The 21720-nt window shown below is 42.0% G+C and overlaps 1 protein-coding gene across 18 annotated transcripts in view; it reads right to left on the bottom strand.

Moving 5' to 3' along the window:
* The window catches only part of PTPRK (protein tyrosine phosphatase receptor type K), a 482195-nt gene extending 467222 nt beyond the window's left edge, over positions 1–14973 (bottom strand). For 3 of the 18 annotated variants that reach the window (XM_048490954.1, XM_048491003.1, XM_048490988.1), the window contains exon 1: positions 14565–14971. In XM_048490954.1, the coding sequence (XP_048346911.1) occupies positions 14565–14667 (103 nt within the window). In that variant the 5' untranslated portion in view covers positions 14668–14971. Of the gene's footprint in view, positions 1–14564 lie in introns of all 18 variants that reach the window. The other 15 variants (XM_048490945.1, XM_048490972.1, XM_048491058.1 and 12 more) reach the window with 7 other exon arrangements.
* Between the last annotated feature and the right edge of the window lie 6747 nt (positions 14974–21720).

Here is a 21720-nt window from a genome sequence, read left to right as displayed (position 1 = left end):
TGTGATTCCCCCACCCATGATGAACTATGTGCACATGTGCCCACAGAAAGGGCTCTGAGTGCCACCTCTGGCACCCGTGCCATAGGTTTGCCACCGCTGCTCTATACTGACCTGATGTGATGCCTGCAGGTGCATGCTACAAAGTGCGGACAGTGGATAAGGATAAGGCTCTGTTGGACCCTACAGGATTGCTGTATGTATGGCTTGGGCCTTTGTTTTTCTACATTCGGGAAATTTTATTACATGCCTTGCCTCCTTTACTACTTCAGTTAATATCAGGTAGAATGCCAAGCAGGAAGTCCATGAGAAATTTGCATAAAATTGGCGTGATTACCAATTTTATGAAAATTGCTCATTGACTTCAAGAAGCCAAAATAGAGAAAAGAAGGTTTTCACATACCTAAACACCCACCAAATTTAAGCAACCACACCACAGATCGATAAAGAGGCATGTTAACAGTGACCATTTTATTTTTAATCCTTTTCCAAATAATCCTTAACATAGAATTTGCCCTTTTCACTAATATATCACACTGGGTTGACACTTTTATTGAACTATCTACTATGATCCCAAGATCTTTTCCTCTCTTAATCTTAGACCCCATTAGCCTATACTTGGAAGTTGGGAAAACGCTGCTTTCTTTTTTCTGTACAGGTCACAGATAAGAATCTTAAATGTTTTAGTTCATTCTTAAAATTCAATGTAGGCAGGAATGTCGTGTATGTGTATATAATTTTAACTGCCTTCATCCATGCTTGTTCTCTTCTGTGTTTCAACAGTAATATTTGTCTAGTATCTAGAATTATTAAATTATTTTTATTAAAGTTTTTAACTAATAAACCGAGTAATGACTGACTTGTAAATACAAGATCTTCACACTGAAGTTGGAAACACCGCCCAAAAAAACCCTTCTGATGTACCCTTAATTCATATGGATAGGTCTTGTGAAAAATTAATATCAGTTGAACTATCCATTTTCCATACAGTGCCTTGATTATAAGTGATTAGTATGTTGCTTTAATTCAGCCATGTGGTTGTTTTATGGTACTGCTTTCTCACCAGTGGGACTACTAGATTATTTCAAATGAGATTTGCCTTATTCAAAAAACACACATAAAATGGATGTTTTTTAAAGTTATAAAACTGCTAGGAGGAGAGGAGAGTCACACCAGCAGCAGTCCCACTAAAGGAACACTATGATCAGCTAGCTTCTACTGCAAACAGACATAATTGGTTTTCCACAGCTTGAACCAAAAGATAAACACTATTTGTGCAAACAAAGCAGAGAGTGTAACTACCTTCATTGGTCTACTACTTAGACTACCCACAGTATATCTCAGATCACAGTAACAAAATCTCTGGAGAATTTATGGTGGCTATCAAATCATAGCAACCATAAGAACTAGAAAGACATCTGCCAATGTTTCCCTTGAAGGCTCCCAAGAAAAGAGACTCCAAAGAGCCTGTTGTGCTGTACTATTGATATGATTGAAGTTTAGGGTTTGGGAGAGTGGTTTGTTTTAGTGTTTGACTTAAATTCACATTTAGGTAGGGGTGCCAACAAACCTCTAAATTGGTTAGTTAGTAGTTCTACCGCCTGAAAAGAAAAAAGGGTATTTCCTTCCTAGATACAAGTTCCAAAAGATGACTGAAGTACATTAAGTGTATTGCCACAGAATTGAATGGCGACATCAAAGATCATTTAACCTGATCTCTTTGCTCGGCAGAATCATACAAAACTAAGCAACTTTAACAGCTTGGTGAACATTATCCAGAATATAACATGACAAAAACCCCACAGGTGAGAGTGTCAGTGGCTTTTTCTCATAGATTAAACATGGATTAAGCCAGAAGCCTTCATTTTTTTTACACTTACATACCTTACAGCAAGCCAGTCAAAACTATAAAGAGGATGAAAGGGGAACTGATTTAGCCTTGTTTAGGTCCCAGAACTCATTCATTGAACAACAGCCCATTGGTTTTATATATATTGGCCAGATTAAATGCTCTGAAATCCAATGTCTTCACTTAGACAACTTTAGCTTCATTGATACGGTTCTCTGAGCCTGCCTCTATATTGACCTTCCTACATCCCTTCCCTGTCAACAGATAGCTCTGATCCCTAGATAGCGACCAGCTCTGTTTGTGAGGGCACATTCCACATGATGCACTGAAACTCCCAAGTATAATCTTGCAGATATTTCTGAACCTGTTTTTACTGCCCACTGTGCTGATACTACTACAGATAAACTCTTTTTTGACATTGTAAACACCAATAAATGAAAAAATACACTATAGTAATTGTGTCACATTTCTCTGTATATGAACCCCACTGAAATTAAGGATATTTACAAATGCTACAGCCTGCTAGCGAACAAGAAGAGGAAGAAGAGGAAGAAGAAAAAGAAGAGGAGGGGGAGTTTGGATTCATATCCTTTCTTGCTCTCCTATAAGAAGACTTAAAGGGGCTTACAATATTCTTTCCCTCCCACCCCCCACAACAAACACCCTGTGAGCTGGGTGGGGCTAAGAGAGCTACAAGAACTGTGACTAGCCCAAGGTCACCTAGCTGGCATGTGTTGGAGTGCACAAGCTAATCTGGTTCACCAGATAAGCCTCCACAGTGCAAGTGGCAGAGCAGGGAATCAAACCTGGTTCTCCAGATTAGAGTGCACCTACTCTTAACCACACTGGTTCACCATGCTGGATTTCAGAGCATTTAATTCTAGGCCAATATATACAAAAGAAGAGTAATGTCAACTTGTCTTATGAGCAAGTTCCTGCTGTGGTCTTAACTGAACAAGGAGTGGTTGATATAATCTTAAAAATAATTTCTAAAGGTTTTATAGAACACTTCAAAAGAGCTCTGAAAAGCAATTTTGTTTCATGTTGCCATCATAATTCTTAGCACAGGGAGGATAATCTCAAACCACAACCATGAATTAGAGACCAATTATGAAATCAGCACCAGGTTTCGAATAAGGTCTCAAAAGTATCAGAAGATATTTTTCTGGAAGAACTGGCTAAACGTTTACCAACTCTGATCTCATATTAGTGTAATGTCCAGGGACAGTCTTGTGCAGAGGCTAATTAAATGGAAGCATTTCTGTGGCACTTTCTTGAATTCTTGACTGCTTACTGGATTCTCCATCTTGCAGACTAAGGCCAACCTTCTTATTCAGACTGCTTTACAAACGGCATGGAATGCATTATCTCATTTTACAGACTGCATTCATTTTTGCTTCAATCTTTTTTCTGGATCTCTTCAAACCAGTAGCACTGTCTCAAGGAAATGGTTAAGAAAGTGACAGATCATAATGAAATTTGCCATCCTGAAAAACTTTCTGGAACATTAATAACACTTTTGCTTCTACTCTCAGAAAGTCAAGGATGAGTTGTTTATATTTAGCATCTGGATGCGATTATCATACACAGACATATATCTCATTATTTTGCAGTATATCCAAGGTCTGCAAATGCCATTAATAATTACATATGATACGCCTCCAAATCTGCAGGATCACTCTGTAGATTATAAAGTCATAGTCTAAAGTTTTTAAAGCAAATAGTCAATTTAGGAGAAGTAACTCTACAACCACCTGAATGCTCTGACACACATCTGTGCTCTCACTCTGTTTTAGCCCTAAAATAGATTGTGAAGTCCAACTCATTCAACATTCTGCCATAAAAGACACTGCGCACCTTGTTCAGGATCTGCCCCAAAATTCACACTAGACATTGATTCTAAGAAAAGGGTTGAGAGAAAATTGTTTGCTTTGAGGACTGAGGTAAACTACTTCTAATATCTTGGACAGGATTGCTTTCTTCAAAGAGCCTCCGTTTACAGAGGAAATACAGGACAAGAGAGACTAGCAACCAGATATCACATGACAGGCTGAAGGATAGATTACTATTGTGCCACAGCTCCCTGATCAAGCCCAAGTTAATATTCACTGGCTGTTCATATAACATTTCCAACCAAACAGCATGATACGCCAGGATCTTAGACATTTACATAATGCACAGAAACGAACTTGTGTTTGTAACCAAACACATAATCAGAGGCTTTCATTAAGCCCAGCTTTTTTAATCAGCATGTTTAGTAAGTGTTCCCAGACACCTACATCATTTATACATTGTATGCTCAACATACACTTTGATGTATATTCAAAGGTATGTAAACCAGGGAAATTAAAAATTGATGATTTTTTTTAATCTAAGAAATTAGATTTTTAAAATTTTAAATAGGATTTTTTAATAAAATGCTTTTTGAAGAAAAATCTATATAAAGGTAGTTTAAATAATTTTCCATTTAAGATACATTATGGTCCAAAGATTATTCATCATGAGATAATTATGTAGCATGAGACTATATATTCATGCAATGTTTACATTTTTTGATAAATGAATTCCATTAATCCATTCTAAAGATTTTTGTAAGATTATTTTGTGCAGTTTTTCCCTCTAGAAGATATTATCACAGATGCTTGATTTTGCAGTTCTCAAAACTGCGAATTTGTGTCTGCAGAGATAACATGCCTCTTCTTCACAGTAGCAATTTTATAAAATAAACAGAGTTGCCAAAAGTACCTTTATCCCATTGTTCCTTGGCAAACCAATGTACACAGAATCAATACCTCACCACTTAAGGGTGAAATTTAAAGAAGTTCAATGAGTAGAAAATTGTTTGGAGTGGAACAGATATGCACAAGAAGCTAAGTGTGAAAAGGGAGGGAGAAGTAGTAAAAATGAAAGCGAAACCTTTTGCACAGAATAATCCACGAGTCTCGGGATCTTTGAGTGTATAGCTCCTCCTTCCTGGATGAAAAAAAATATAATGGCTGCAAGTCATAAAAGAGACCCAGTTTGGGAATATTTTGTAAAGTTCTTTTACGAATGGGTAATGCAGGCAGGCAAAATGCAAACACTGCAGCAACAACAACAAATGCAAGGCCTGGTGGTCCAAATGAAACTGGATATAGTTCATCTTGCAATAACTTCATAATTATCTATGCATATCTAATGCATCTCTAATATTATAAGTTGTATCAATAACTCTAATATACCTGTAAAACTAATCCAAAAAAGTTATTATTCTAAAAATGAAACCTTCATCTGGTTGTAAATATTAAAATTACACCAGAAAGAATTAGTCTTTATGAAGAAAACCATGATTTAAATTATTGACTAGTGAATAAAGTCAAATTCACCTGATGTGAACAGACCCAAATTCAGTTTTCCCATTTCTTAACACAGAGGTTTTGTGTCACATAAAAAACATGCAGCACAAAATGCAGTCTTTTACCAATTCTGAGCAACCCTAGGTATGTGAACAGAGCTGTGGATAAGAAATATTCACGTTGACACCTCTTCTGTTATAAGCAAGACAAAGAAAAAGTAATTGCTTGCACATATTAATTGAAAAAAATCACTGTGCAGTAGGTATTAAACATCTAGCTGCTGAAAAAATGAGGAGACCCTGTACTTTTTAAAAACTTTAAATGTGAAAATATCTAGTATTCTTCTACACTGTAATAACAGTTCCATAGCGCAATGAAACAGAGCATGTGGAACAACTAACTATACTCTTACTGGAATGTGGTCATCCATACGAGTACCAAAAATATGGAAAACCAAAAAAGCATGAAGAACAGTATATGAATCAGCATAAATGGAGTATGAGAACATTCTAAACAGCTGGAGGGCTACAAGAATTTGATGGGCACATCTCATTTTTCCTGTATCTTCGGGGGGGGGGGGAGGGAGCAGGGATGAGGCGTTGGATTCTTTTAAGTCTCCATCTATTCCTATTATAAACCATTAATCTACTGTTTTAGAATATTGTAGGCATTTTTATAGTTTTAATGTGTAATGTTGTATTTAAATGTTTTACTGTGTTTTTAACAGTTGTAACTCACCCTGAGCCCTTTGGATAGGGTGAAGTAAAATATGATTAAATAAATAAATAAATTTCCTCTTCCCTTTTCCTGCTTTCATCTCCCTTCCCCCTTCAACCAACCTACCTTTACATGCCCACCTATCTTAAGCTTTCCTCAACCTGGCAGCCCAACCCTGGAAAAGATATGCAGAGGCCACCCACACTAGTTCAAGTGGCATGGACAGGGGTTGCCTCCAAGTCTGTCCGCGGCAATTTCTCCTGCACTGGGGAAAGGGCCCTTTTCAGGTTTTTGGCCTTCCAAGTCTATCCCACCTGCACCGCCACTTTGGGGGTGGGGGCTCTGGGCTGCCTGGCACCCTCCTCAAGCAGTGCTCATGGCATGAGCCAAGGCTTGCCCCACCCAAGTTACGCCCATGGTGGCACATACTTTGAAGAATAATGTGTAGTACAAAAGATGCAAATTAGTTCAAAACATATAAACAAAATTATACAGACAAGAAAGCTGTCTCTTTCAAAAACACAGAGATCAAGATTCCTTTCTAATACAAATGCTTTAATTGGTTATTAAGAGAGCAGTCTAACTAGTAAGGCTGCAAACTTCACCACTAATTATATCTGCTGAAATATGATTAGCATAGTGGACCCAAGCACTTTAATGGGCACAAATAACCACCAGGAGCTTATGACTTCCAACCGTTTTGATAAATGGTTATGATCTGCATTACTCTCAAGCTTAACCAGTGATCATGCAGAAAATTCACTCTCTCTCTCAAGTTTCTAGACACAGTTCAAGGTATGTATTTAATGAGATTAAGCAATATTCAATTAAGAAAAAAAGACATCTGATTTGTTCATCAAATGTACTTCAGCGACCATTTCCATAAATGAGTCATAGTTTTAATTTTGTTTGAATAGTTTCTTAACAGTTTAAAAATAAGTCACAAATAAGTCACAGCATTTATCTTTCAATAGCAATGGAAAGTGCCATCAAGAACACAGTCGATTTATGGCAGCTCCATAGGGTTTTCAATACAAGAGACATTTGTCATTGCCAGCCTCCGCATGGACTGAAAGAGTTCTGAGAGAAATGTTACTGGCCCAGGGTGACCTAGCAGGCTTCATGTGGTGGAGTGGGAAATCAAACCCAGTTTTCCAGATTAGAATCTGCCATTCTTAACCACTACTCCACACTGGATCTTACAATGGCAATTTTTAAAAGTATGCTGAGTAAATGCAGTTGTGTTTACCAACATGGGGCAACAAGACAGCACGATCCCATTGGGGATCACTAAATATAAATCAAAAGAAGTTGAAGAACAGATTTTGAGGTCATCTGGCAACCATTTACCATTTAACAACTTACCATTGTGTGTATATGTATTTGATGTTTAAGTTGGTTTGCTGAATCAGTCTGTCAAGGACAAAAATTTTACCACACAATGGTTCTAAAGGAAATTGTTATTTTTTTTCCTTTGCTATTTAACATTTCCAAAGTAGGAACACTTAGTATGAATTAGAGGGCAATGGGTCTACAAGAATACTGACATGGCCAGAAGAACTATATTGATAAATTTTCCATTCTTTATCAAGTCGGATATATACCAACTTAATTCTTCTTTGTTGGTAATACAGAAGCTTAAAAGCATAAGAATCCACCTTCTATTTCCTTAATGCCAAGTCAAACATTGTTTCACTACAGCTTTCGACCTACGTTATAGTAAAATATCTTTGACTTAATGAGAAATGTTTAAAATATTGGCCTGAAGGCCTCATATTATTGACTGTTTCTATAAGCCTTTTCATATAATGGACTAATTTCGATATTGGATGGTCTATTAACTAAATTATATTAAACACGGTAGTCCCGTAACACAGTTTTACCAATAAAGTAGGGAATTTGTTCATGGCTCACTGATATTATATTTGAACTTCTTCAGGTAAAGACTAATGAATGAATTGCTTACTCTCACAAAGACAGAATTATCCAGGAAAGGTCATTTTGCTGGAGTCTTTAAAAAAAAGATTAATTTCTCACCATCAAAGACTGCCTTTGCTCCCGTTTAGAAATTAGCAACAAATAATTTTTTTAGAACTTTGAGAAATCTACACATTTTTGAAAGTATCATCATGAGTCTAACACATCAAATCAAATGTAGATACATTGCTAAATTTTGAAATTTCGAAAAACATTCCTCAAAAGGTAGAGCCACGTTGGAATACATGGACCCGGGAACACATGGCTTTAAATTCCTACTCTGCCATTAAACTCTCTGGGTGACTTTAAGCTAGCTATTTTTTTTTTCAAACTCACCTTACCTCAGAATGTCACAGTGACGACGGAACAGGCTTGGGAGGAAAAATATATATATAGCATGTATGCTAACATGTCACTGGTACCGTGTTTCTTCGAAAATAAGACAGTGCCTTATATTAATTTTTGCTCCCAAAGATGCGCTATGTCTTATTTTCAGGGGATGTCTTATTTTTCCGCTCCACAGCTGCATGCTCTGGTGTTCTGTTTGACGGGCATGCTTCCAAACAAAAACTTTGCTACGTCTTACTTTTGGGGGATGTTTTATAATTAGAACTTCAGCAAAACCTCTACTACGTCTTATTCTCAGGGGATGTCTTATTTTCGGAGAAACAGGGTAACATGAATTCAAGGCAAAACATAAGATGTGTTTTTTAATGTGGCTTCTAAAGACATTTTTAAACATTTCCTGAAGAATTTGTGAATGCTGTCCCTTAGGTTACTATCCTCCAAGAGGAGTCTGGAGTTCTTCCAAAATCAACACTGGTTTCCAGGCTATAGATCCACTAGAAGAAACAGCAGCTTCAATGAGTGGATTCCATGGTACCACATCCTCATTGAGTTCTCTCCCCAATCTTCATCCTTCCTACACACCACTCCAAAATCTCTTTGAATTTTCTGAGCTGGGGTTGGCAACCCAATACTCCTATTACTGTCATGTAATATAACAAGTGTTTCCGTTGTCAAATGACAAACTGTTTACTACTGTCCGAAACTCTCAACATCCGAGGTTGTGGCAGTTACTACTAAAGTGAAAGTGTCAGTCCCACTCACAGAAAATGCAGAAAGGCATTTGGTTTTCTTCCATGCTGTATTTCACTCCTACAATAGTGTGTATATAGGATTTTTTTCCCCTGAGGTAACAGCAAAGCTACCTTTTGGCATTCCGATAAGCATCTGGCAAATGAGACAAGTGGGGCCCTAATTACAGTATTCTCTAATGCTGTCCTCCAACAACTCTTTTTCAATGATGGTACATTTTAATTGTGGTGCCTGGCTAAATGACAGTTCAATTAAGTATGTAATTCCTTTAAGTAGTAAAGCTTAACATGACTCCTGACATTAAAAGTACAAAAGCCAACAGTTCGCTTTTTTGTTGAGCGATCAAGTGAAATTTCCAAAACAAACGCTATCTCATTCTGTGGCTAGTAAAGCCAGAAATATTAAATAATGTGGGAAAGTATCCTGCTTTTTCCTCAATTCACAGAAGAACCCAGTTGGTTTCAAAAGATTAGTCTTCTATGCAAAACTGGTGATAGCAAGAAGGGGAGGTGTTTCAAAGATATCTGCATAATGACCATATAGTTATAGCCCTAGCCTCTCAATGGTTGCCATCTTCCCTCCTAAGTACCACCTTCTTACGGATGATAACTGGGTCAGTTTAACAACACCTGTTTCAGCATCATTCCTTGTTTTCATCTTTTCACATAGTATTCATTAGATCAATCATTCCATTGCAAGGATTCTGACTTAGTCACATAACCTCCTTACAATTGCCATTATATTCTGGAATGTATATAAAAGAAGAGCCATTAGGAGAATTAATTTTTTAGTCACATTACCTCCTTACAATTGCAATCATGTTCCTGGCTGGCCCATGAAATATATATAAAAGATTAGTTAGGAGAGAGTTATCAGCTGAATGCAAGATTCTTCAACTGAGGCAAGTGAACCTAGTGATAGTAGACATGCTATCAAATCAGAGACAAGATTAAGAATGGGAAGAGTTAAGAGTCACAATGCAGGAATAAGGGATGAGGTTAAGAAGCCCTTCCCCCAATTCAGAGCTGTGCTGCTTTACTCATTCAAAGAACCACTACTCATGCAGACCAGCTGTGCTCACCCAAGTCTTCAAGACCATTACTTAAAATGAATTATCTGAGGCTTCCATTTTTTGTCACAGAGGAATCAGTTTCACAATTAACAACAATTATTTCTTGCTTTAGAAACCTATGCCACAACCTAAGCCACAAACAAAAAGTTATTGGTTTACCAAGCTGGTTAATATCATTTCAAAAGAAATTAACAGGGGGATTTTTTCCATGATAACTGTTAAGTTCAGTCTAAATTCAATCAGATTTGCTGACTTGAAAAATAACATACCCTTGGGTTTGAAAGATATTCTTTGCTAGTACAGCAAAAAAGTGAAATTATTGGTAAAAACAATAATTGTAAAAAATAGTCCAGAAGTTTCTATTTGCAACTTTTTTGATATTATTAGCCATTTCACAAATATTAAATTCTAACATTTAAACAACATTGTTGGAAAAAACTCTAGAAAGACAATATTACTCTAAGTCTTTCCAAAGAAATCAAGTATGTGTCTGAGAATAAAACCTAACAGAGTATGTTGACCCCATCTCTGTTCAGAACATTTACATTTATATAAAAATTCTTATTCGTTCGGACTGTGAAATATCCTATGAATATCCTCTGGCGATTTTATCTCCCTGAAGTGGTGCAACCAGACATAATAAAGAGGGAAGGCATTCCAGTGAAGTACCTTTGGCTTCAACTCATGAAAAGATTGACTTGTTACCTCCTATCCTTTGATTCCCACATACTTTGGCACACATATCCTGGGGAATCTGCAAGCCTATCACCAAAAGTAAAATTCATATACAATATAAACTAAAGGGCCATGTGATTTACATTTCATGTAAAAGATAACAGTAAATAGGAAAAGAAACAACAGAAGTACTAAGTTAGCTGTTCAGAAGCACAGAAAGTCAAGAATGAATCCTTCCCATCTCTGTAACTATATCTGCATACAAAAATTTAAAAAGATACCTAGCAATTTCCAGCTATAAACAGAGAGTGGAAGCTACTTGTAAAAAATCAGGAATGTCTTTGTTTTTTGCCCCATATATCACCATTTTCAGCTCTCCAGACATTAGTTTAACTTATTCTGTATCCAGCCCCTTTTAGTTCCCTGTAGTGCTTTAATCTGAACATTTGAGAGAAGAAATGAAGGCATCAGAAAGCCGCCTGGAGTAGAGCCATTTTCACTCAGGTTTGTGAATCATATTTTGACCAGATGTTAATATAGCACACAGGATAATAAGATACATAAGAAATCAGCACTGGTTATCTTATACCTAACAGAACTTCCCATATTGAAAACTGACAGCCAATTCAAGACATAATCTAAAGATTATATACAATTTCAATTAATGTGCTGATGATGTCCATCAATAAGATACTGAAATCACAGATAGTAAGCCAAGTTTATTAAATATGTTAATGAAATGATGATTAGGACAGTCAACATTTAGAGCGGATCTGATAACTTTAACACAGAACACTAGACAAGAATTACAATGAACTTCATATAATAAGTGGAAGAGAGAGATACAGAAACCAATTAGGGTTACCAATGTATGCAATTTCATGTTATACAAACACAAGGACATGTGCACACACAGCCATGCACTTACACAAAGTGATACATAGCATTAGTACAAGTAAAGCTAATTTGGGCTTGGCAATCTTTTTGTGTTTACCAGTCCAGAAATACCAATTTGTTATATTCTAAATCTCTCTTGAGCCCTTCAACAGAGAAAGCAATGTAAACATGAGGAAGAGAAGGAACAACAAAGATTACCCAAAGTTACTAGGGATTTCTGTAAACAAATATTTGAGTATCACGCAGCTGTACTAGAAAATGGGAAATTTTCCATTCCCTTACAAATTAAAATATGAGCAAGTAAGCACCCAATCAATGGAATACCCATTTCCTTGTCATATAATAATTAAAACATGGAGAATAAAACATTATGTCACGCATCCTAGAAAATAGTTCAAACTATCTCAAGAGATGACCTTCCAAATAACAGTGGAAAAAATAAAAAACCTTTGAGAACTTTAATGCAGGAGGTCTGAAAGATAACCTGCTACAAGACATAGTTGGTTTGTTTTTGTTTTGCTCCAGCAACACATCTAGTACTGGTTTGTTCTTGCAATCTCTTGCAACAGGCAACTGCTCTACATTCTAAGTCATGAAGCACCATTGAAGTTTAATATACAAAGGCATTACTTTCTTGCTTTGGGGGATGGAGGAAATAGTCCTAGTAAGCAGCATTTGAATGAAAAAGCCATACAAAGAGACCACTGGCTTAGCAGCATTTTAACTGTTACAACGAAGTCACACATTTATATTTGTCTGATGCATACAGAAACAAATGACGTACTTAATACTGTGCATGGCACAGGAAATATGTGGAATACACCTACTACATCTCCCCCTTCTACTTTGCCATATTATAAAAAATATGTTTGGAGATGTCAAGTTTTGCATCTTTTGATCAGTAAGGAAAATAGCTGTGCTCCTGCAGTCAATCATTCTATATTTATTTAACTTTACATTCTTGCAATGTATTGATTTATTTTAACTGATTCTGTACACCCATCTTAAACTTTAGAAAGGCAATACACCCATTTTAAAATAAATATGTTCAAGAAAAATATAGGCCACATACACCTACTGCCGTTTCTGTTTTTTTAAATATACCACCTAAAATTAAACAAGTGATATTGCCTGGAAATTAGGGGCAATCCTAATCATAGCAGTGATCAAATTCAAGTATGAATTTATAGGGATATACTGCTAAAATGGAAAAAATTGTGTCTTTCAAAGTTAAGCTTGTGAATACTGCTTAATACCCTTTGGTCTTGGAAAGGAAACAATCCATACAGTCTGCATGGCGGTGTTACTGTACAGTTAAAATGGTATGCAATACGGTTAGAAAGCAGCGCTTCAAGTTTCATCTGATCTGGAGAAGGTCCAACAATGCCAGTCTATTGAGATCAGTCCATGACCAGCAGGGGTGCAAACCTGCTAAACTTGAGGGTGGTATTTAGCTTTTGCATGAGTGAACTCAGCTACTAGATCAACCCAGGCTGTATGAAATGCTTACATCCAACCCTTTTATCTGGGATTTGCGTGCACAGCCCTTGAACTGGGTAAGTAGGTTTGTTGGGAGTTTCCGCGTTTCGTTTTGTTGCTGTCAACATCCTTTTTTTTCAACCAGCCCTGCTAAAACCTTCAGATGACTTCCCTGTGCTTTCCTTAATCACTACCCTCCCAAAAGCAAAGCCTAAACCGAAAGGAGGGCAAAGGCAGCTTCCAAAGAAAGAGGCGGTCGGTCCCAAACTCAAAAAGTTCTTCCCGTCCCGGCAGCGGAGCCTGCGCGTCCTCGGCAGCTCCGCCCTCCTGCTCAGCCAGGTAAAGTCGCTGCCTCCGAGGTTAGCCAGCCGAGTTCAGTCCCTCTGCCAAAAGTCAGCCCAACACAAAGTCAACAGAAGAAAGCAGGAATCGGCCTCTCGCTCCTGGGCGCAGCCTGTTTGCTTTAGAAAACCCACATCATGGCTCCGTTCGTTAACTCCTTCGCGACTGCATCCCCTTTTTGGAAGAGGCTTCTAAACTTGCTGGGACGGGGGGGGGGGGGGGGAGAAAAGGGCCGGTTGCAATTCAAGGGCATCTCTCTCTCCCATTCCCAATCCCTGATTCTGATCATGTGAGACCTGTAGCTTTACTCGCAAGTCGGCCGACCCCTGACCCCTAAGCAATAGCAACGGAGTCCTCTGTGGAGTAAACTCGATCTTTTTCAAAACTGGCCTTCTGTGTTCCGTTATCGTCCCACCTCAACCCGAGATGGGGGTACTTCACCCAACAAAAGCGAAACACAAGCAGGACTTCCACCATGGAAGCGGCGAAGGCTACCTGGGAAGCTGATCAGAAGAGAGGCCGGGGACCCTGCTGCAAAGCGTGCTGCAGCTGGCAAGTCTGTTTAAAATCTTTCCCTTCAGAAGGGTCCAAACCACCAGATTGTGTTTTCCTCCCCTTTTAACATTAACGGCCTCCACCCCTTCTTCTCCCACCACCTATCGCAAAAACGAGCGGAGAGCCCAGGATTGGGAGGAGGAAGTAATTTCGAACGATCCGCTTCCCTCCTCCGCCCCACCTTTCCACACTCCAAAAGATCCGCGATCCCGAAACCTCGCCACCCGTGTCCCAGCGTCCGGGGCGGGGGGGAGGGCGGGGGAGCCGAGCTCTCGGGCAGCTCGGGGCTGCTGGAAAAGGCGATTCGCCCTCCCAGGGCGTCTCGAGCATGGAGCAAAGGGGACGCCCGGGCTAAGCCAGGTTATGCACGAAAGAGGCTCCCTCCCGCATCTGAAGTTGCGAGCCCGGCGTGGGACTCTGAGAGAAGCCCGCGCTCCCTCCCAGCCTTTCCCCCTTCCAGAGGGGAGATCTCGAAGCCCCCCACCCCCCGTCCAAAAGGGGAGGGGGAAAACCTGCGCACACCGGCGAGGGCAGCAGAAAGGAGACCCCCTCCCGCCAAGGCGCCGCTTACCTGCGGAGAACTGGCCCCGAGCCGCTCCAAGAAGGGCAGCCGAGGGCGAGACGAAAGAGGCCAGCGCCGCCAGCAAGCCGACCGCTCCAGCCCCCGGCACCATGGTGGCGACTTTAGAGAACTTTTGCAAGGAGTCTCCGCCACAGCCGCGAAGGGCGGCCGGCCTCGCTGGCTGCTGCAATAGCTGCCCTGAGAACCCCCGTCGAAATGGTTCCCTCGTCGCCGTCCTCCTCTCTGGCGGCGGCGGCGCTGGAGGGCGTCCCCGAGGGGCAAATGCTGTGCGGAGCCCGCCGCTCCCGTGCTCGGTGCTCCTCTCGCTCTGGAGTTAAGTTTGCTAATCGGCGAGTGGCGGAGGGAGGAGCCGAGCGCGCGCGTCAAGCCCTCCGGAGCTCAGCAGAGGCAATGAGGGACTCCTTTCGGCCGGGTGGCCGAGACCGGGCAGAGCTGTGCCCGCTAGCGCCTCCTGCTGCTCGAGCGCGGAAAGGCGGGCCGGTGCCGGGGTGGCTGACTGCCTGAACCGCCGAAACCGAGCCTCTCCCTGGCTCTCTTGGCGAGAGTCCTCGGCCGCAGATAGAGGAGCGGGTCGTTTGTAGCCTTGGAAGGAGGAAGGAAAGCAGCTGGAACGCGGGTGGTGGTGGGGGAATTAAAGGTTACATTTTTACTCATGGAGACCGACTGGGAGAGGAAAGGAAAGCCCACAGGCACTTTAAAAAAGGAAACTCGTAGAGATGGAGCATTTGCGTTACATCGGTTCCTTCCTTGTGATTTTTGCGAAGTGTTTTCACGACAGAGTAAGAACCGCTTACAAAAAAAATTCCCAGAGGGGGACAGGTTCTGGATCCTAGCACGTCCTAATAGTACAGCTCAACCTTACACAAGTTTACTCAGGAGCAAGTCCCGCCTGTTCACAGAGACCGCATCCTAAGTGGTTTCCTCCCAAGGAAGTGTGTACACTCCTACACGCCGTGACAGTCCTGTTTCGAGACATTTGCAGGTTGACTTGTACGATGACCTCTCGAGCCTGTAAGAGGCGATCCAAAAAATCCTTGCCCTTTTCACATTTCCTTTCCGGACCGAGCTCTGTAGATTGCTTTGAGAGGCTGCTGCAACCTAGGCAGCCACGCGGCCACTGCTTCGTCTCTCGCGTGGCAAAGGTGCACCTGTTGAATTGCTGCCTCTCGTGTGCCTGGGGAAAGCAGCTGTCTCAAGGATGCAGGTAATTAGGCGCACCAGTCAGGTCTTCGAGTTCGAGTGGCCGTGTGAGCCCTGGCTCAGGAGGGCTAGTCAATCTCCGAGCGCGGCTGAAGGCATGCATCTTGTCAGATTTCTTTCAAGGCTAAAATCCGCAAAAGCGCTGGTAATCTGTAGGGTTGCTGCATTTTAAGAGGTTTACAGACTTGGAAGGACAAGGCTTAAACAGAGAGACGGAGAAAACGGGACAGGTGTATTCAAGGAGGTGTTAGTGGTAGAAAATCTTATCTCATCCTATAAATAGAAGAAGACTATTCATCTTCTTACAATAGAAGCATACTGGCTACTTATTTCAGATTGCTAAACCTATAGACTGCTCTTACACTTGTTTACTCAAGTACATCCCACTGAGTTCACTGGATTTACTGCCTAGCTTAGGACTGTAGACATGCATGCAGCCCAGTGCTATTGATGCTTTTTTAAATTTGTGTGCCCTGCTGCTATGGTTGAACTATGTAGTCAATATGCCACATTTTTGGATGTAATTTCAGTGGTATTCCCACACAGGATTGTAAACCCCCCCCCCCTGCATATTTATCCAAAAGTAAAAAAACCCTGCATTTACAGGGACTTATTCCCAAACAAGTGTGCTTTGGAATGCAGCTGTGGACTTCTGACATACTTCAAGGGATCCTAATTGACAGATGTTGCACAGTAGCTAGATTACTGGGTATAGAATGTCCAGTCAAGCCGAAAAGAAATGTTGACTCTTCTATTGTATTTGAAGCCAAATACAATATGAATCATGTGATTCATATGAAAAGAAATATTATATACATTAATGGGAATTTTTGTAACTGGAACTGATAATATCAGTATGTTCAGAATATAGCTTTTGCCACCGCCCCACATAACTGTCTTTGGAAAGACAGTTATGAATGCTCACTTCAAGTACTAATCCATAAAATAAATGAAGCCGGATTCTGGAAAATATGGTTAGACCCCTTATGAGTCAATAAGCTGTGCATAAAGGCTGAAATCAGTGGTGGGATTCAGCAGATTCGCACCACTTTGGCAGAACTGGTTGTTAAAATAGTGCTTGTAAACAACCAGTTGTTAAATTATTTGAATCCCACCACTGGCTGAAATCCTATATACATAATAGTAAGTCTCTTTGAACGCAGTGAGACTGTTGCTTAATAAACATGTTAAGAATGTACCTTACAGCTGCAGTCCCAAATGTGCTTCTTAGGAATCAAGTCCCATGGAACACAGTAGGGTTTCATTCTGAGTAAACATGCGTATACTGCACTGCATCACCCCAATGCTGAAAACAATTTCCACATGGAAATGTCCTGTTTATCACTGTCCTATTAGATTCACTTCATTTGCATATTACCTAGTTGGTGTTCCACCATTTTCCATGACTTTAATATGCCATAAAGTGTGAACTCTTCATGAAATTGCTTAGTGGCTGCCTTGTCACTTACTCTAATGGGGCTAGGTGCAGCCCTTAAAATGATGCATAAAAGGAACAAACGTGGGCATCTGATCTACAAATTAATGCAATTCTATTGTGCCCCTTAATAGAATATTCTCCCCTCCGAATAGCTGCTTAGATGAAGCTCTATAAGTAATTGGAGGGGGGAGGGGCTCCTTAAAGCTTTTCCTATGCTTTCATGTGATAAATTTTGTCTTTTCTTCTTCACCCTTACAAAGAAAAGTGTGAGTTCTTGAACAGATCTTCCCAGTGTCTTTGTATTAATTGCCCATGGAATACGGAGCAAATTAGCTTTTAGTAAGCAGTTGGATAGAACTGGCATTTTTATACTTCAGCAATATGGCTACAAGCGTAATTTTTAAATCAGTCCTGAAAACAGGGAAGGGACTAGAACATCTCTTAGAAGGCAGACCCCAGATGGCCACAGCCCTTAAAATAAGTGTTTCAGATCTGGGGAGAGACTAGATTATCTAGAAGCAAGCGCAGGTCTTCTAACTAAGGTCTGTGAGGCTATAGAACTACAATACTGTGCTGAAGAGACATTATTGGGGGGCTTTGGTGATGATCAGACAGTGGCATTCTGTTGTTTTCCTTATTAGCCTGATCCTGTAGCATAGGGGTCCCTGAGGAGCATGTTGGGAATTTGAAAAGATAGTAGTAGTTGTTCCCATGAAATAGCAGCAATGAGAGGGAAGCCAATATTATACTGTCAGGAGGTTCCAAGCCAACTAAACGTGCCCTGCAGATGCTCAAGAGCCCTTCTAAAGGACCTCCTACCAAAGGCAAAGAAAAGCTAGGCACTTCACTTTGAGGGAGAGCCACTGCTTGAATTCAGTTTTCAAAGAAAGCAAGAGTTGCATGTGGCTTAAATATCGAAGACTTACTGGTTCCTGAGAAAGTATAGTTTTTGTAACAGCCAAATGGGCTTGAATGACAAAGCATGGTGTGTTCTCTCACCCACAAACCAAGATTCCAGGTTTGTCGAAAGAAGGCAAACCACAGTCAGTTGTTTTACCTGATTTAGTGAGAAGAAGGAGCACATGAGTCCATGACTGATTTGTTACCTCTACACTGAGCCGTTGTCAGTTTGCTTCTGTGCTTCACTGGATCACAAGTGCTGTACTGCTTAAAATGATTGATGTTAATCCTTCCAGTGTTTGTCCCAATCCAAAGAGCTAGAGCAACAAAGGTTATAATACAAACCTTCACTGTAGACAGTGAATCATGGGTAGTTCTGCAAGACTAAAGGTTTCCAGTATAAGTTTGTGTTTATATGTCCAGTTCATATGTCGTGTGCTCAGAAAATTGTTTTAGCAAAAGAAAATTTTAGATTTCAGCCTGCAGCTGCTGAATTGGAATTCATTTGCAGATTTGATGCTGTCAGAAAGACTAAATACAAAATGGCAATGAACAGCTTGCTATAGAAACTCCCTGTTCTTCTTTAGGCATTTATGCACTCTTTTCATCTTGATTTGACAATTTATTACAATTTGAAGCTGGTCAAACCACCTGTATTGGATCTTTTTCAGCTTTTGCTTGCAGAGATGTACAGAGCAGCACTGAGATGGTTCTGCTCCACAGTGGCCAGCCATGGCACAACTATGGTGCCACTTGTCTGGTCTCTGTAACATTCAGTTACATGGTTACCAGCAGGAAAATAGTGGGGTTTATTTGCTGGCTGCAACTCCTGGGTGAAATCACATTAGCATCCCCAGCAACCATGCTACTGTATTCCATAGAGGTGTGGCAAGGTGGCGGGTCTCTGATAATACAGGGCAACTAGAACCAATCAGAGATCACGAGGCATAGGGGCCAAGGCAAGCACCCATTACAACTCAGCATCAGAGGGGTGTGTGGCCAGGGATATGTGCTTGCTGGTGGTGGCACACTTTCCCACCCCCTTAAAAAGCCCATGTTCTATCTCAGGACCCTGGGCACCTGACAGTATTGCAGGGATCCCAGCATTACCCCCCCCCCCACACACACACACACAGATACCGAAAGATGACCCCCTGCACATTGAGTGTGAATGCTAAAAGAACACATCTGGTGCACCCTGTAACCAATGGTGGGATTCAGCCAGTTTGTACCTGTTTCAGTAGCTAATCCCACCATTGCACCCCTCCGGCCCCTCTGCCCCGATACCCCACTTGAGCTTGGGGTATATCAGCATGGAGGACGCAGTAGCCGGCGGGCCCGCAGCTTGCAGCCGGCTGCTGCCACCCCCGGCTCAAAATCCATCAGTGGTGGCCCAGCAGTGGCATAGGAGGTTAAGAGCTCATGTATCTAATCTGGAGGAGCCGGGTTTGATTCCCAGCTCTGCCGCCTGAGCTGTGGAGGCTTATCTGGGGAATTCAGATTAGCCTGTGCACTCCCACACACGCCAGCTGGGTGACCTTGGGCTAGTCACAGCTCCTCGGAGCTCTCTCAGCCCCACCCACTTCACAGGGTGTTTGTTGTGAGGGGGGAAGGGCAAGGAGATTGTAAGCCCCTTTGAGTCTCCTGCAGGAGAGAAAGGGGGGATATAAATCCAAACTCTTCTTCTTCTTCTTCTTTTGAGGCAGCAGGACCACCACCAATGGAGCTTGAGCTGGGGGGTGGCAACAGCTGGCAGCAAGCCATGGCCCCTCCTCCCTCTCAATCTCCATTGGTGGTGCTTGAGCCAGTGGTGGCAGTAGCCGACGGCAAGCCGCACCCCCGCGCTGCTGTGGCCCTGCTTTCCGCTCAATCTCCATTGCTGGTGGAGGTTGAGCGGCGGGGGGGGGGGGCGGCGGCGGCAGCAGCTGGTTCTGGTTGAGAGTGGTGTGGCAGAAGCTGACAGGTCATCTGGTTTGCTGCCGGCTGCTGCCACCGCCCCCCCCCCCCCCCGCCGCTCAACCGGAACCAGTTGTTAGATTATTTGAATCTCAGCACTGCCTGTAACCCAGGATGCCATTTGGGGTCCTGCACAAATGGGCACCCCGAGTGGGGGGATGACTTGACAGATGCAAAGCAATTGTGATTCCATTGTTGCGGTTCTCCATTGTCCTGACACTGCACTACCCCCCCCCCTCTCATCCCAAGTGCCGCAATTATTGAGAACATTTACTGCCAGCAGAGCAAAGAGATCACAGGGATCTCCCTCATCAATGTCCTCTCAGCTTGCCATCCACACAGCCTGGCTGCAGGCGCAGGAGCCTGGGTGGAAAAAAGATACAAGCTGCTGCACTGTCCACTGCAGCTGCAAGCCCCTGCACATGCATATGTCAACCTGAGCCACCCAACACAGGGCCCTCGATGCAATAGATCCTAGCACACCACCTGCAGCAAGCAAATTTTTTGTTATGGCAAGGGCATCAACCAGCATGGCACTAATTATTTTTGCAAGCAATCCCTTATGAAGGCTGAACTCCACAGTTTTCTTTCACTTTCCTTTCACTAACATACCCAGATGGGGCTGAGATTCCTGGGATCCACTCAGCACTTCTTGGCCTCTGTAGTTCTAGACCCCCACCTCCCAAAAAATTGAACAGTGTTGCTTTCCAGTTCCAAAAGACAGGTGCTTCTAGTGGTCTATTCCACCTGTTTTACCCCTACACAAAAAGCACATGGAAGGAAGGCAATATCCAACTATGTTTCATGGACCCATTAAGCCCTTTTCAAGTGACTCCCAACCAATTGGAAATGTCAGCAAAACCTGGTCCTGAGCTGACCTATTCCTCTGCAATTCACACACCCCCTCCCTCAGGACTACTCCATACCCTGCAGGTCTTCTACACATGGTGTGTGGTTTTGGCTGGGGGCACATAGTTCAGGAGCTGAAAGCATAGCACTTAAGTCTACCATGCAAATGTATGTTAGTTACTAGCACCGTCTGCTTTGCCAGCAGATTGCAGCATCAGAAGTGCAAATCTGTCTCACCACCCTCCCTTTAATGAGACACACTCGCACACAAAGTTGTGGCCAATGAAGACACTTTATTGGAGAGTTTCAGAGACAACAGAGCTGAGAGAATTCCCCCCAGTGTAATCTCTGGGGAAATGGGTGTGACTCTCCTTCAGCAGCTTTCAAATGGGGCAGAAGAGCAAATTGTGCGGAGGGACAACAGGCTTCAAGCAATTGATGTTCCTGTGTCTCCTACTGGCTGTTGGGCTTGGCTATGGAAAGCAGTGTTGCTGGGACACTTCTTGAGGAGAAGGAGATTGGGGTGTGTGATCCCCTGCTTACCTGTAAGTGCACAACCATCCTTTTGGGTCTGGCAGAGGAGATGGGGTACCTGGTAGAGTTCAGAACTGAGAGGTCAGTCACAGAGTGTGGAATTGGCTCACCTCTAAATGCCCTCTCTGTGCTTTTTCTGCCACCAAAGTACTTCCTCCAAGTTCACACAACAGAAAGCTGTCAGACAGTATTCCCTGCCACGCACCCTTCCTAATTTGTCGTGAGGTATCCTGGGTGGGATTGTTGTAGGGCTGGGGATGCATGACT

Source organism: Sphaerodactylus townsendi, linkage group LG01 (assembly GCF_021028975.2).
Source record: "Sphaerodactylus townsendi isolate TG3544 linkage group LG01, MPM_Stown_v2.3, whole genome shotgun sequence".
Lineage (NCBI taxonomy): Eukaryota > Metazoa > Chordata > Lepidosauria > Squamata > Sphaerodactylidae > Sphaerodactylus > Sphaerodactylus townsendi.
Note: the sequence above shows the minus strand (reverse complement) of the source record. Positions and strands in the feature narration are given on the sequence as shown.